We start from the raw sequence: 13,528 nt of genomic DNA, 5'->3' as shown, positions 1-13,528 counted from the left end.
TAGTAGGTTATACTGATAGGGTTAGATGAAGAGGGGTGGGAGGAGGCTCGTGTGGAGCATAAACACCGACATAGACTAGTTGGGCTGAATGGCCTGTTTCTTTGTAATGTAATATATATGTATTTACAGCCCAGGCAGAGACGGTGAAAATTACCCCCAATATTTTTGTAAACTTAACATTGTGCACAAGGGGGACTGGGTTGGCCCAGGATTAGAGCAGTGCTCTTCCACCCCGGTACTTGCATTTGAACTCGGCGAGAACGAGGAGACGATTTTCCTCTTCTTTGCGTCACGGATATGTCTGTTTCCCAAGAGCAAAGCCGAGGAGGATGGGGGACGGAGACCCCCTTACGCGGGGTCTCCCACCCCATCCCCCCCCCCCGACTTTTGCACGTCACACGTATTTCCGGTGAATTACCTTGAGCCGGCAGTGTTGGCCTGAAGCAGGCGGCAGCATTGCACTCCGGTACTAATGAGGCGGGGGTGATGTCGCGAGCAACTCAGCGTCATCTTCCTGGGTCTCTGACTGCAGCGGGTGGAAAATGATCAGCAATGCGCATGTAGTTTTCCGTTAAATATTGGCCAGGACACCGGGGAGAACTCCCCTGCTCTTCTTCTAAATACTGTCGATGAGCATCTTTTACGTTCATCTCAGAGGGCAGACGAGGCCTTGGTTTAACATCCGGAAGACGGCACCTCCGACAGTGCGGCACCCCCTCAGTACTGGCACTTGGAGTGTCAGCCTCCCGACAATGTGGAAAATTGCCCAGGTATGTCCTGTCCACAAAAAGCAGGACAAATCCAATCCAGCCAATCACCGCCCGATCAGCCTACTCTCAGTCATCAGCAAAGTGATGGAAGGTGTTGTCGACAGTGCTATCAAGCGGCACTTACTCACCAATAACCTGCTCACCGATGCTCAGTTTGGGTTCCGCCAGGACCATTCGGATCCAGACCTCATTACAGCCTTGGTCCAAACATGGACAAAAGAGCTGAATTCCAGAGGTGAGGTGAGAGTGACTGCCCTTGACATCAAGGCAGCATTTGACCGAGTGTGGCACCAAGGAGCCCTAGCAAAATTGAAGTCAATGGGAATCAGGGGGGAAACTCTCCAGCGGCTGGAGTCATACCTAGCACAAAGGAAGATGGTAGTGGTTGTTGGAGGCCAATCATCTCAGCCCCAGGACATTGCTGCAGGAGTTCCTCAAGGCAGTGTCCTAGGCCCAACCATCTTCAACTGCTTCATCAATGACCTTCCCTCCATCATAAGGTCAGAAATGGGGATGTTCGCTGATGATTGCACAGTGTTTAGTTCCATTCGCAACCCCTCAGATGATGAAGCAATCCGTGCCCGCATGCAGCAAGACCTGGACAACATCCAGGCTTGGGCTGATAAGTGGCAAGTAACATTCGTGCCAGACAAGTGCCAGGCAATGACCATCTCCAACAAGAGAGAGTCTAACCACCTCCCCTTGACATTCAACGGCATTACCATCGCCGAATCCCCCACCATCAACATCCTGGGGGTCACCATTGACCAGAAACTGAACTGGACCAGCCACATAAATACTGTGGCTACAAGAGCAGGTCAGAGGCTGGGTGTTCTGCAGCGAGTGACTCACCTCCTGACTCCACAAAGCCTTTCCACCATCTACAAGGCACGAGTCAGGAGTGTGATGGAATACTCTCTACTTGCCTGGATGAGTGCAGCTCCAACAACAATCAAGAAGCTCGACACCATCCAGGACAAAGCAGCCCGCTTGATTGGCATCCCATCCACCACCCTAAACATTCACTCCCTTCACCACCGGCGCACTGTGGCTGCAGTGTGTACCATCCACAGGATGCACTGCAGCAACTCGCCAAGGCTTCTTCGACAGCACCTCCCAAACCCGCAACCTCTATCACACAGAAGGACAAGGGCAGCAGGCACATGGGAACAACACCACCTGCACGTTCCCCTCCAGGTCACACACCATCCCGACTTGGAAATATATCGCCGTTCCTTCATCGTCGCTGGATCAAAATTCTGGAACTCCCTTCCTAACAGCACTGTGGGAGAACCTTCACCACACGGACTGCAGCGGTTCAAGAAGGCGGCTCACCACCACCTTCTCAAGGGCAATTAGGGATGGGCAATAAATGCTGGCCTCGCCAGCGACGCCCACATCCCATGAACGAATTATAAAAAAAGCCTGGATTATGTGCCTAGTGTCTCTGGAGTGGGACTTGAACCCAGCACCTTCTGCCTCAGAGGCGAGAGTGCTACCCACTGAGCCACGGATAGAAAGGAAAAGCTGCTGCAGTGTGAGATGAAGTACCGATTCACTATCGCCCGTTTCGTGCTTCGTCAGAGATCAGTTTCATCTCCACTATCTTTTCCCACCAGTTGCTGTTGTCTCGAATAAACCAGTCTGATATATACACTGAGCTAATTTTTCATTATTACAATGTCTGCCACATTTAAAGCTTATTACAGGCAATTTTTCATCCATTCATTTCTTTGCAAGATCATTCTGAGTCTATCACAGGAAGAATGATTTTCATTTAATTTTACACCCAGCACACACTTAAATGACTGATTAATTCTCCCGCTGTCACCTTTACAAATGTCAATCTGTTAATTGAATCAAGAATCTAAATATCGAGCAAGTTTAACTCCTCGTTTTTCATACTTGCTGGAGTCTTGCCAGGTGTCAGTTTTTCCTTTGTGGCTGACGTCCTGTTGAGATCACAGCAAAGCCAGATTATAATGGGCTGAGCTGATCGCAGCCCCTCTCAGTGTTTACACAAGAGGTTGTGCCAAGCTGGCTTGTGTGGTGGGAACATTGGTTCAGGCATGTGCTGACTTTCAATCTGAAGCTGAAACCAGCCGAAGTTTCAGACCAGTCTGGGTGAATCTGAATGCATGTGATCCATAGCAGATGTTTCAAGTGTCTGTTAGGCCACACCACCCTCCTCCAACGCCTCTCCTCTGTTGTCCAGCTCAGTGGGACTGCCCTTACTTGGTTCCAATCTTATCCAATTATAGCCACACCATCTCCCGCAATGGCTTCTCTTCCCGCCCTCGGACCGTTACCCTTGGCGTCGCCCAAGAATCTATCCTCGGCCCCCTCCTATTTCTCATCTACACGCTGCCCCTCGGTGACTTCATCCGAAGATATGGCGTCAGGTTCCACATGTACGCTAACGACAACCAGCTTCACCTCCCCAACCCCCACCGCTGACTCGGTGTTGTCGGCCTGTTTGTTGGACATCCAGTCCTGGATGGGCCGCAATTTCCTCCAATTAAACACCGGGAAGACTGAAGTCATCTTCTTTGAACTCCGCCACAAACTCAGTACTCTTGCTTCTGATTCCATCCCCCTCCCCGACCGCTGTCTCAGGCTGGAGCAGACTGTTTGCAATCTCAGGGTCCTATCTGGCCCAGAGCTGAGCTTCTGAACTCATATCCACTCTATCACAAAGACCGCCTACTTCCATCTACGTAACATCATCTGTCTGCGCCTGTCAGCCGTGGCTCAGTGGTGGCACTCTCGCCTGAGACAGGTGGCTCAGTGTTCAAGTCCCACTACCGAGGCTTGAGCGCATAATTCAGGCTGACACTGTCAGTTCAGTACTGAGGGAGTGCTGCACTGTTGGAGGTGCTGCCTGTCGGATGAGACGTTAAACTGAGGCCCTGTCTGCCTCTCTTATGTGGATGTAAAAGGTCCCATGACACTATTTCAAAGAAGTGCAGGGGAGTTCTCCCTGTTGTCCTGGCGAACATTTATCCTGCAACCAACATCACTAAAAACCAGATTATCTGGTCATTATCACACTGCTGTTTGTGGGAGCTTGCTATGTGCAAATTGGCTGCCATGTTTCCCTTCATTTTTTTTTATTCATTCATGGGATGTGGGCGTCGCTGGCGAGGCCGGCATTTATTGCCCATCCCTAATTGCCCTTGAGAAGGTGGTGGTGAGCCGCCTTCTTGAACCGCTGCAGTCCGTGTGGTGAAGGTTCTCCCACAGTGCTGTTAGGAAGGGAGTTCCAGGATTTTGATCCAGCGACAATGAAGTCCAAGTCGGGATGGTGTGTGACTTGGAGGGGAACGTGCAGGTGGTGTTGTTCCCATGCACCTGCTGCTCTTGTCCTTCTAGGTGGTAGAGGTCGCGGGTTTGGGAGGTGCTGTTGAAGAAGCCTTGGCGAGTTGCTGCAGTGCATCCTGTGGATGGTACACACTGCAGCCACAGTGCGCCGGTGGTGAAGGGAGTGAATGTTTATTACAAGAGTGACTACACTTCTAAGCTTTGGGACATCCTGAGGTGCTTTATATTAAATGCAAGTCTTTCTTTTAATAAAAAAGAGCTAATCTGCTGAGGGTTAATTGACACTGTATTAACAACGGATGGAAGCAACGTCCCACATATCTGCGGGGCAGCAAAAAACATCTTTTAATCTCTGGTCTCACTTGAGGCTTGTTAATTTTGTATTTAGTCATCTGCTCTCTGTCCAAGTTAAATATCCTGCTGGCATCTACATTATCTGTGCCTTGCAGCATTCATGATCACAGTGGTTTGCTTTGGAACGGAAGGAGGTAGAGGATAAGACACCCACTGTCAGTACAACACTGGAACACACACCACTACAGTAATAATCAGCATCTCATGCCATTAGCGGTCCAAGTTCTCTGTTAATAGATTGTGTTTGTGTAGATGGTTCGTTTCAACTAAATAGATTAGGGAGGACCGAGGCGGGGGGGGTCACAATCTCAAGTTATGTAAAGGCCAGAACTAAGTTAGATGTCAGGAGGTGGTTCTAATCCCAGTGGACGTGTGGAATCATTGTCAGGCTGTTACCTTATTCAGATTCCAGATGGCGATTATAAACCATTCAATGACATTCTAGGCTTGTAATGTCTCCCAGTAAACCTGCTGCCCTCTCCTCGTTACTTATTAACCAATATGTGACATGTTTAACAAATAAGTCACTTATATCTATTAAAAAAGGACTGGATTTCCTTCTGGTGCTGCTGGAGGTTGGGTTGGGGGGTGGGGGGACATCAGCCAGTCGTACCTACTCCACCGTGACCCCGACCCCTTTTCCTGGGTCGAGGGTCATGATACATACAGGGTGGGCTCCTGGCATTAACAGAGGGAGCCTGTCACTGGAAGCCAACCAAATCCAGTGGAGCCGCAGCAGAGAGGAGGGGACATTAAGGCCGGGGGTGGGGGAAATGGTGAGGGGCAGAAGCCCCCTGAAGACATCCAGCAAGGTTTAGCAGAAGGGCTCTGATTGAGCCCCGAATATTCATTACCAACATGAGGAGGGAAGGAGAGAGGGAGAGGCCGGTCGCATCTGGGTCCTCTCCCTGTCCGAGGCTCCGCTGCCGCAATCAGTACTGCCACCTCCCTTCTGTTCTTACCCGGGATCAGCAGTGTTGGGGTCAGGAAGGCCGGGAAATCACCTGCTTTTCTTAGCCTTGTGGCCCCGCCACCATTTATATGAAGCAAGGCGATCATTGGGTGGGGGGAATTGAGATCCCTGCTTATTTGGGGGGAGGTGGGGGGGGGAGGAAGGAAAATGCCCAACAGTGTTTTCAGGGCAGGGATCTGGTGATAGACCTCCAGGCCCCATTCTCGCTGCTCCACTGCCATTATGCCACCCGATTTCCAGTAGTAGAGTGGAAGAAAATCCAGGACATGATCTCTCATTATATTAGAGAGAGATCCATGCAGTTGTATCAACATCTACATACACCTTAATCTAAGCATAGTCAATAACGACAAGTCATTAAATAACAGGTCAGCCATGGCTCAGTGGGCAGCACTCTCCCCTCTGAATCAGAAGGTTGTGGTTTCAAGCCCCACTCCAGAGACTTGAGCACAGAATCTAGGCTAACACTCCAGTGCTGCACTGTCAGAGGTGCTGTATTTTGGATGAGATGTTAAACCGAGACCCCGTCTGCCCTCTCAGGTGGGCGTAAAATATCCCGCGGCACTATTTCGAACAAGAGCCAGGGTGTTCTCCCCGGTGTCCTGGCCAATATTTATCCCATAAAAACATTATCTGGTCATTATCACATTGCTGTTTGTGGGAGCTTGCTGTGCGCAAATTGGCTGCCGCGTTTACTATATGACAACAGTGACTACACTTCAAAAAGTACTTCATGGGCTATAAGGTGCTTTGGGACGTCCCGAGGTTGTGAAAGGTGCGGTATAAATGCAAGTTTTTTGTTTAACATGACTCCGGTTCAGCAGGCTTAATGTGTCACTGAGGGAGCCCACTGTTAAGAGCCGTATACTTTCAGGCTGGTCCATTCCACCTGGTGATAAGAATTAATCAAGGGCTTTTATACAGCTCTTCAGACATGTTCGAAATAATCTAACCCTTGTGTTAGGCTTCCTGTACAGGCTCTAAAACCAGTGTCAAGACAGTTTGCCGCACAAAGGGAGCTCTTGTCCTTCTCCTGAGCTCGCCAGTCAGCCTCTTCTCTCTGCTCTGTACTCTGACTTTAACAGATACATTTCAAATGTCACCAGGGGCAGATTACACTCCTGTGAGTTGAATCTACCCTCAAGCCGATGTGTAATAGAACAGAAAGGGCACACCTCCCCTTCCCCCGAAGGACAAACCAGGCAGTATGTTTATGTAATTATTCCTATTGATCAAACACTATTAAAGTGCATGGACTAGGCTTGTATATAGAAGATTATTGGGTGATGTAATTGAGGTGTTTAAGATGATTAAGGATTTTATAGGGTAGATAGAGAGAAACTATTTCCTCTGGTGAGGGAGCCCAAGGGGGCATAATCTTAAAATCAAAGCTAGGCCATTCAGGGGTGATGTCAGGAAACACTTCTTCACACAAAGGGTAGTGGAAATCTGGAACTCTCTTCCCCCAGAAATGTTGTTGAGACTGGGGGCCAATTGAAAATTTCAAAACTGAGATTGATAGATTTTTGTTAAGCGAGGGTATTAAGGGTTACGGAACCAAGGCGGGTAAATGGAGTTAAGATACAGATCAGCCATGATCTAATTGAATGGCGGAACAGGCTTGAGGGGCTGAATGGCCTCCTCCTGTTCCTATGATCTCCCAATCTCTTTGTTACGTTCCCTGTCTCTCTCCCAGTTCATGTCTTTAAGTTCCTTCTCTCTCAATTCCTGTCTTTGTTAAGTTCCCTGACTCTCTCCCAAACCCTATCTTTGTTACATTCCCTGTCTATCTCACAGACCCTGTCTCTCTCCCTATTCCTGTCTTTGTTACGTTCCCCGTCTCTCTCCCAGTTCAAGTCTTTGTTAAGTTCCTTTTCTCTCAATCCCTGTCTTTAAGTTCCCTGTCTCTCCCCCAGACCCTGTCTCTCTCCCAATCCCTGCCTTTGTTAAGGTCCCTGTCTCTCTCCCAGACCCTATCTTTGTTGAGTTCCCTGTCTCTCTCCCTCTTTGTTAAGGTCCCTGCCTCTCTCCCAGACCCTATCTTTGTTGAGTTCCCTGTCTCTCTCCCTTTTTGTTGAGTTCCCTGTCTCTCCCTCTTTGTTGAGTTCCCTGTCTCTCTCTCCCTCTTTGTTGAGTTCCCTGTCTCTCTCTCCCTCTTTGTTGAGTTCCCTGTCTCTCTCTCCCTCTTTGTTGAGTTCCCTGTCTCTCTCTCCCTCTTTGTTGAGTTCCCTGTCTCTCTCTCCCTCTTTGTTGAGTTCCCTGTCTCTCTCTCCCTCTTTGTTGAGTTCCCTGTCTCTCTCTCCCTCTTTGTTGAGTTCCCTGTCTCTCTCTCCCTCTTTGTTGAGTTCCCTGTCTCTCTCTCCCTCTTTGTTGAGTTCCCTGTCTCTCTCTCCCTCTTTGTTGAGTTCCCTGTCTCTCTCTCCCTCTTTGTTGAGTTCCCTGTCTCTCTCTCCCTCTTTGTTGAGTTCCCTGTCTCTCTCTCCCTCTTTGTTGAGTTCCCTGTCTCTCTCTCCCTCTTTGTTGAGTTCCCTGTCTCTCTCTCCCTCTTTGTTGAGTTCCCTGTCTCTCTCCCAGACCCTATCTTTAAGTTCCCTGTCTCACTCCCAATCCCTGTCCCTCTCTCATTTCCTTGTTGACAGATCGCGGGGGGAGGGTAGGGCGTGAGAACGAGCCGCGTGTTGAGCAGATGGAAGAAAAGGGAAAGCAAACAAGAGCCAAGTCTCCGGGACCTTGGAGACTGGAGCAGGAGCAGCGAGAGGGGAGAGGGAGCGAGAGCCCAGCGGAGAGCAACCCGACCCTGGGGACCGAGCCCAGCACTGACCCTCGGCACAATGTCCGGGGAGTCGCCACTCTATGCACAGCACAACCGGACACACTGCAGTAAGTAGCCGGGTCTGTACTCCAGGGCAGCGGGTAGGGAACAGGGCAGCAGCCGCTCTCCTATAAGCCCAGCCTGGGGGGGAGACTTAAAACTTAGGGAAGGAATGGGTCCAGTTTAAGGACATTTTACAATTGTCATTTCCTATGATGAAACTGTTCATTTCAACCTCCAACTCAGTGACGAGTGCGATTGGCAGCTGGTAAGATTCCCAGTTATACTGCAGGCTGCGCTATGCACTCTCGCCCATCAGTACTTCATTGGCTGTGAAGAGCTTTGGGATGTGCTATGGTCGTTAAATGTGCTCTATAAATGCAAGGTATTTCTTCTTTACAGCACAAGAACCAGAGCTGTGCTGAGATAAAGATTTGAAGCATGGGTTTACCAGGGTGAGATCAGGTACCTGAGGATATACTTATGAGGAGAGGCATAAAAACTTCTGCTGTATTCGCTGGAGGAGGTGAAGGGGGATTTAGCGTTCAGAATTGTGGAAAACTTTCAGAGGGAATTCTTGAACTCTTTGTCGGGCCGATTGACGAATTGGTAACATGTGGGCATCAACTCAGAATTGGTACTAAAAGCACAAAGAGGGATGTTGAAGCACGTTCTTCAGGCAAAAGACTATTAGGATAAGCCAAGTCAAAAGGAAATTAAATAAACACCTGTGAAGAAAAATATTAAAGAGCGTGGGGAAAGAGGAGACGGGCCCAGGAGGTGCTTTAATAATTTGCATTTATATAGTGCCTTTAACGCAGCGAAATGTCGCAAGGCACGTCACAGGAGCACTGGGCCGAATGGCCTCCTTCTGTACTGACATTACTCCCCAATGATTCAAACAGGGTGAGTGAGGTTTGCACAGTTTAGATCATAACAGGTTAGGCTGGCCCTTTAAAACAGACGGTGGTGCAGGTATCGAGAGTCTCCCTGACCCGCTGTAAAAAAAAAGGTTCCCTCTCATGATGGTAAGTGCTGCGTGGCACGGGAATGGCTCCCATTGACAAAGCCACGGCAACAAGAAAATGGAGGTGGGGGACATCTTAACCATTCGAGGTGGGGGCTGGGATCCAACTCCTCATAGCTTGCTGGGGTAAGCTCCTGTGCCGTGTTTTTTTTTTGTGCAGTTATCCCTGGTGATGTAGTGCAGGGGAATCCAAGCTTTTTGTTGTTGTGGGCCACACAGGTGCGTACTATAAAGTATTAATCCATGGTCCCATTAATTTACATATATCTCAAATCGCTAATGCTAACGGGTCTTCATCCACCAATACGAACATTAGGGACAGGAGGCAGCCATTCAGACCCTGGGGCCTGCTCTGCCATTCAGTTAGATCACCTCAACTCCATTTACCTGGCACTGCTCCATAATCCCTTGATACCCTTACCCAACAAAAAACTATCAATCTCAGCCTTGAAAGCTCCAATTGTCCCCCAGCATCCACAGCCTTTTGGGGGAAGAGAATTCCAGGTTTCCACTACCCTTTGTGTGAAAAAGTCCTTCCTGATTTCACTCCTGAACGGCCTAGCTCTAATTTTAAGACTATGTCTCCTTGTTCTTGATTCCTCCATCAGAGGGAATAGTTTCTCAGTATCTGCCCTATCAAATCCTTTTAACATTTTAAACACCTTGGTCAGATCACCTCTCAATCTTCTATACTCAAGGGAATGCAAGCCAAGATTGTACAACAAATGAGGCAACAGCACTAAAAAAAAACAGTCCTTTCCAAACTTTTAGACCCATGAAATTCAAACAGGACAAACCACCAAACAAGAAAGGCAAGTACAAATTGGACTGAGGTGTCTGGGCTTCAAGGGCTGGAATGCCAAGGCTTGGGGTCACATGTTGGACACTCTGGTCCAGTAAGGAGAGGAGAGAGCTTCAGATCGCCAGTGGTCGAACATGTGTCCGTAGCCCCTAGTTGATTGGTTAGTGATGGAGGGTGGTGTGAGAGGATCTATTGTTGATCCTTGGAAATGTAGAGGTCAGTATACACCTATTTTATCTAGTAGCTCAATGGAGGGAGGGGATATGTTCCTGTACCCCAGAGGCTTAGGAACACTGGCTGCTGGACTTGGAATTGGACTGGGTCTTCCGTGAATACCCAATTTATTGAAGCAGAATGTCAAAGAAAATCAACTTTGCACTAAATTAAGAAGCATCACAATCTCTATCCAACTTTAGTATGGTTAAGAAGCCAATTAGATCTGACACGATATTCAACCGTGGGTTAACATAGATCCCAACTAACACTAACAACCATTAATCTGCTCCAGTAACAATAAGAGAAAAATGCAAATGCTGAAATAAAAGCAAAAACTGGTGGAAATACACAACAGGCCCATCAGCACCCGAAAAGACAAAAGGCAGGTTAATAATTTTAGAGAGAGAGACCCATCAACAAAACTCTACCCAAAACATTAATCTCTCTTTTTTTTAAAATTCAATGGCTGACAGTCCTTCTCTGTTTTATGCACTCCCTATTTTTATAATGGTTAATCTCTTCTTGACAGAGGTGAATTATTAGCTTTATATTAATAACTAAATGTTGAAACCTTTGGGCTCAGTAAGATAGTCCTGATCTAAATTATATTTATGGAACTCGCTGGAATAGATTAGAACTCGACAGGAAATATGCTACTTTTTGGACAGCCAGTGATATTCTCTCTTACATAAAAACCTGCGGGAGTGGGTTTTGATTGGAACCATCTCCAAGACGAAACTGATAACCCAACACCTCGCTGAAGTACACTGCTTTTATGTGTCGCACTAATTTTCCAATCTTAAACACTCACCCCGGGTTAAACATCAAAGAGCAGAACATACAAGACATGCTAGAGCAAGAAAAAAAATAATTATTTTATTTTTACAACAAATAGTCCAGGGATATGTGAGGAGTATTAGAGCGTTAGATTTGCTCAGGGCACCCAATATAGATAAGTGGATAGTTAATGGAGTAGCATTTGCTGTATTGACAGTGGAGATTATGGATTGAACATTGTCAAATGGGAAACTGCTGTGTAATATGCTTTTGAAAATGGAAAAGTACACAATGAAGTAATGGTGATAAAATAACATAATCGGTTCACTCATTTATCTGCCAATATACATGTTTCTGAAGTTCAGGCAAAATTCCAACAGGACTATAGAAATAGGTTTCAGCTGCAGGACTAACTCTGTCTCTGTTGAGCAACCAATACAATAGATTTCCATTAAGTTTGCGGAAAGGATGTGCCAGGCAGTTCCAACTTGCCAGAAGCCCTCTCAGCATCCAAAGCTCACGCCCCTTTAAAAGAAAATTACCCGTACTGGTTTGGACTTTAAAAAATATTGACAGCTTATGTTTGTACTGTATTTGTCTATGACATATTAAAAATGTTACATCTGACAACTCCAGCATTATAAATTCCAATGTCCACATTTATAATGAGAATTGTCTTTGTAAACGAGTCACACTGTAATTACACACTCCTCCAGTGGTGGAGCTGCAGCGTCACCAGGCTGTCATTACCATGTGACAAGTTTACATTATAAATATTGACAGAGGAATTTATAATGGGAATGTAAGACTAAGGATAGATTTTATGACTTCAATATTGGGACTGAATTACGTCTGTGCGTTTTGGTCCAATTATCCTCCCGGCTTCTAACCCCACTTCACCTGAAGACTACACGTGGCCTGGACTCCTCGTGCGCCACTGGTGATTAACTAGTGTTGTTGTAAATGCTCCAAAATTCTCGGTCTATGTTTTAAATGTAAAGCTCCCCCCGCCTTTAGGATAAACTGTTCTAGTGGACGCTGTTGTGTATTGGTCAGACAATGGTGTATAAATAACATGGATGATATCTTATAACCTCATCAATGAAACAATCCAGAGAACTTCAGCGGAGCAAAATAAAATTACACTGAAAACACTGTGAAACCGTCACACATTATCGCTGGGAATTTCCTTTGGCCACCAGAATCTCAGATTCACCCCTAAACAGGGTTTCCGCAGATCTTCCGCCAAAGTAATATTGGCTGACGGGAGAACCCCAAGGAAATTCCCAGCCTACAGCGATAGAACATCCACTCCCCCCACCACCGGCGCACTGTGGCTGCAGTGCGTATTATCCACAGGGTGCACTGCAGCAACTCGCCAAAGCTTCTTTGGCAGCACCTCCTAAACACGCGACCTCTACCGCCTAGAAGGACAAGGGCAGCAGGTGCTTAGGAACACCATCTCCTCCAAGCTCCCCTCCAAGTCACACACACCATCCCGACTTGGAAATATATTGCCGTTCCTTCATCGTCGCTGGGTCAAAATCTTGGAACTCCCTACCTAACAGCACTGTGGGAGAACCTTCACCACACAGACTGCAGCGGTTCAAGAAGGCGGCTCACCACCACCTTCTCACGGGCAATTAAGTATGGGCAATAAATGCTGGCCTTGCCAGCGACGCCCACATCCCGAGGATGAATATATAAATGCCTTTTTGCAATGTTAATGCATTCATAGGGTATGATCTTAATTTCTAACCTATGGGGGTCCTATTTGTGTTTTAATGGATTGGGGTGAGGGTACGGACAGGCCCAGGGCACCAAGAATTCTTAATCTGGCTCAGTTAATTTGTTAGAAATTACTATTCATTTTGAGTGGGTTCACATTTCCATCTAAATAGTGGATAAAGGAAAATCATATGAATGCTTTAGGGTTTTTCTGCACATATCACAAACAGTTTCTGGACTTATAAAATGTTAATACAGGATTCATTATGTATTAGAGCGGAAAACAATTTGCCATCGGCAATCTCAGATGGTCATTTCCTTTCCTAGAACAGACTTCCATAGAAATGAGTAGGAAACGTTTCAGTTTTTGGAAACCATATCATGTAACTTTCTAAATAGTGCACCAATCGGCCACTGTCGTAAATGTTCTGCAGCAAATGCTCGTGGATTCGTTGGTGAAAATAGCATTGGAGCAAGGAGCAGACTTTTTAATTCACAGGTTTTTTTTGAGAAAATGAAACAGAATTTAATTAAATTCTATGTTTGTTTTTGGCACTGAAATGGAACGACAGCCTTGCAAGATGATTCAGTTAAGAGGAATGCACTGAATAGGTCCATGAGTAACACATACATGTTTAATTGGAATAAACCACCTTTTAAAGTAAAATGCCATTTTGCTGTTAAATGCCCAGGGCCCTTCTTGCATAACTTGATAAATATTGGGATTAAAAAAATAAATCAATAATAT

At 46.8% G+C, this 13,528-nt stretch overlaps 2 protein-coding genes across 6 annotated transcripts in view; one reads left to right on the top strand and one right to left on the bottom strand.

Annotated features, from left to right (window-relative positions):
• The window catches only part of matn4 (matrilin 4), a 71,186-nt gene that overhangs the window by 50,220 nt on the left and 7,438 nt on the right, over nucleotides 1-13,528 (bottom strand). The window lies entirely within an intron of this gene.
• rbpjl (recombination signal binding protein for immunoglobulin kappa J region-like) overlaps nucleotides 8,113-13,528 on the top strand; it is a 45,019-nt gene continuing 39,603 nt past the window's right edge. The window contains exon 1 of the mRNA XM_068000238.1: nucleotides 8,113-8,298. Coding sequence (XP_067856339.1) covers nucleotides 8,250-8,298 — 49 coding nt within the window. The 5' untranslated portion in view covers nucleotides 8,113-8,249. The remainder of the gene's footprint in view (nucleotides 8,299-13,528) is intronic.

Source organism: Heptranchias perlo, chromosome 19 (genome assembly GCF_035084215.1).
Source record: "Heptranchias perlo isolate sHepPer1 chromosome 19, sHepPer1.hap1, whole genome shotgun sequence".
In the NCBI taxonomy this organism is placed as follows: Eukaryota; Metazoa; Chordata; class Chondrichthyes; order Hexanchiformes; family Hexanchidae; genus Heptranchias; species Heptranchias perlo.
Note: the sequence above shows the minus strand (reverse complement) of the source record. Positions and strands in the feature narration are given on the sequence as shown.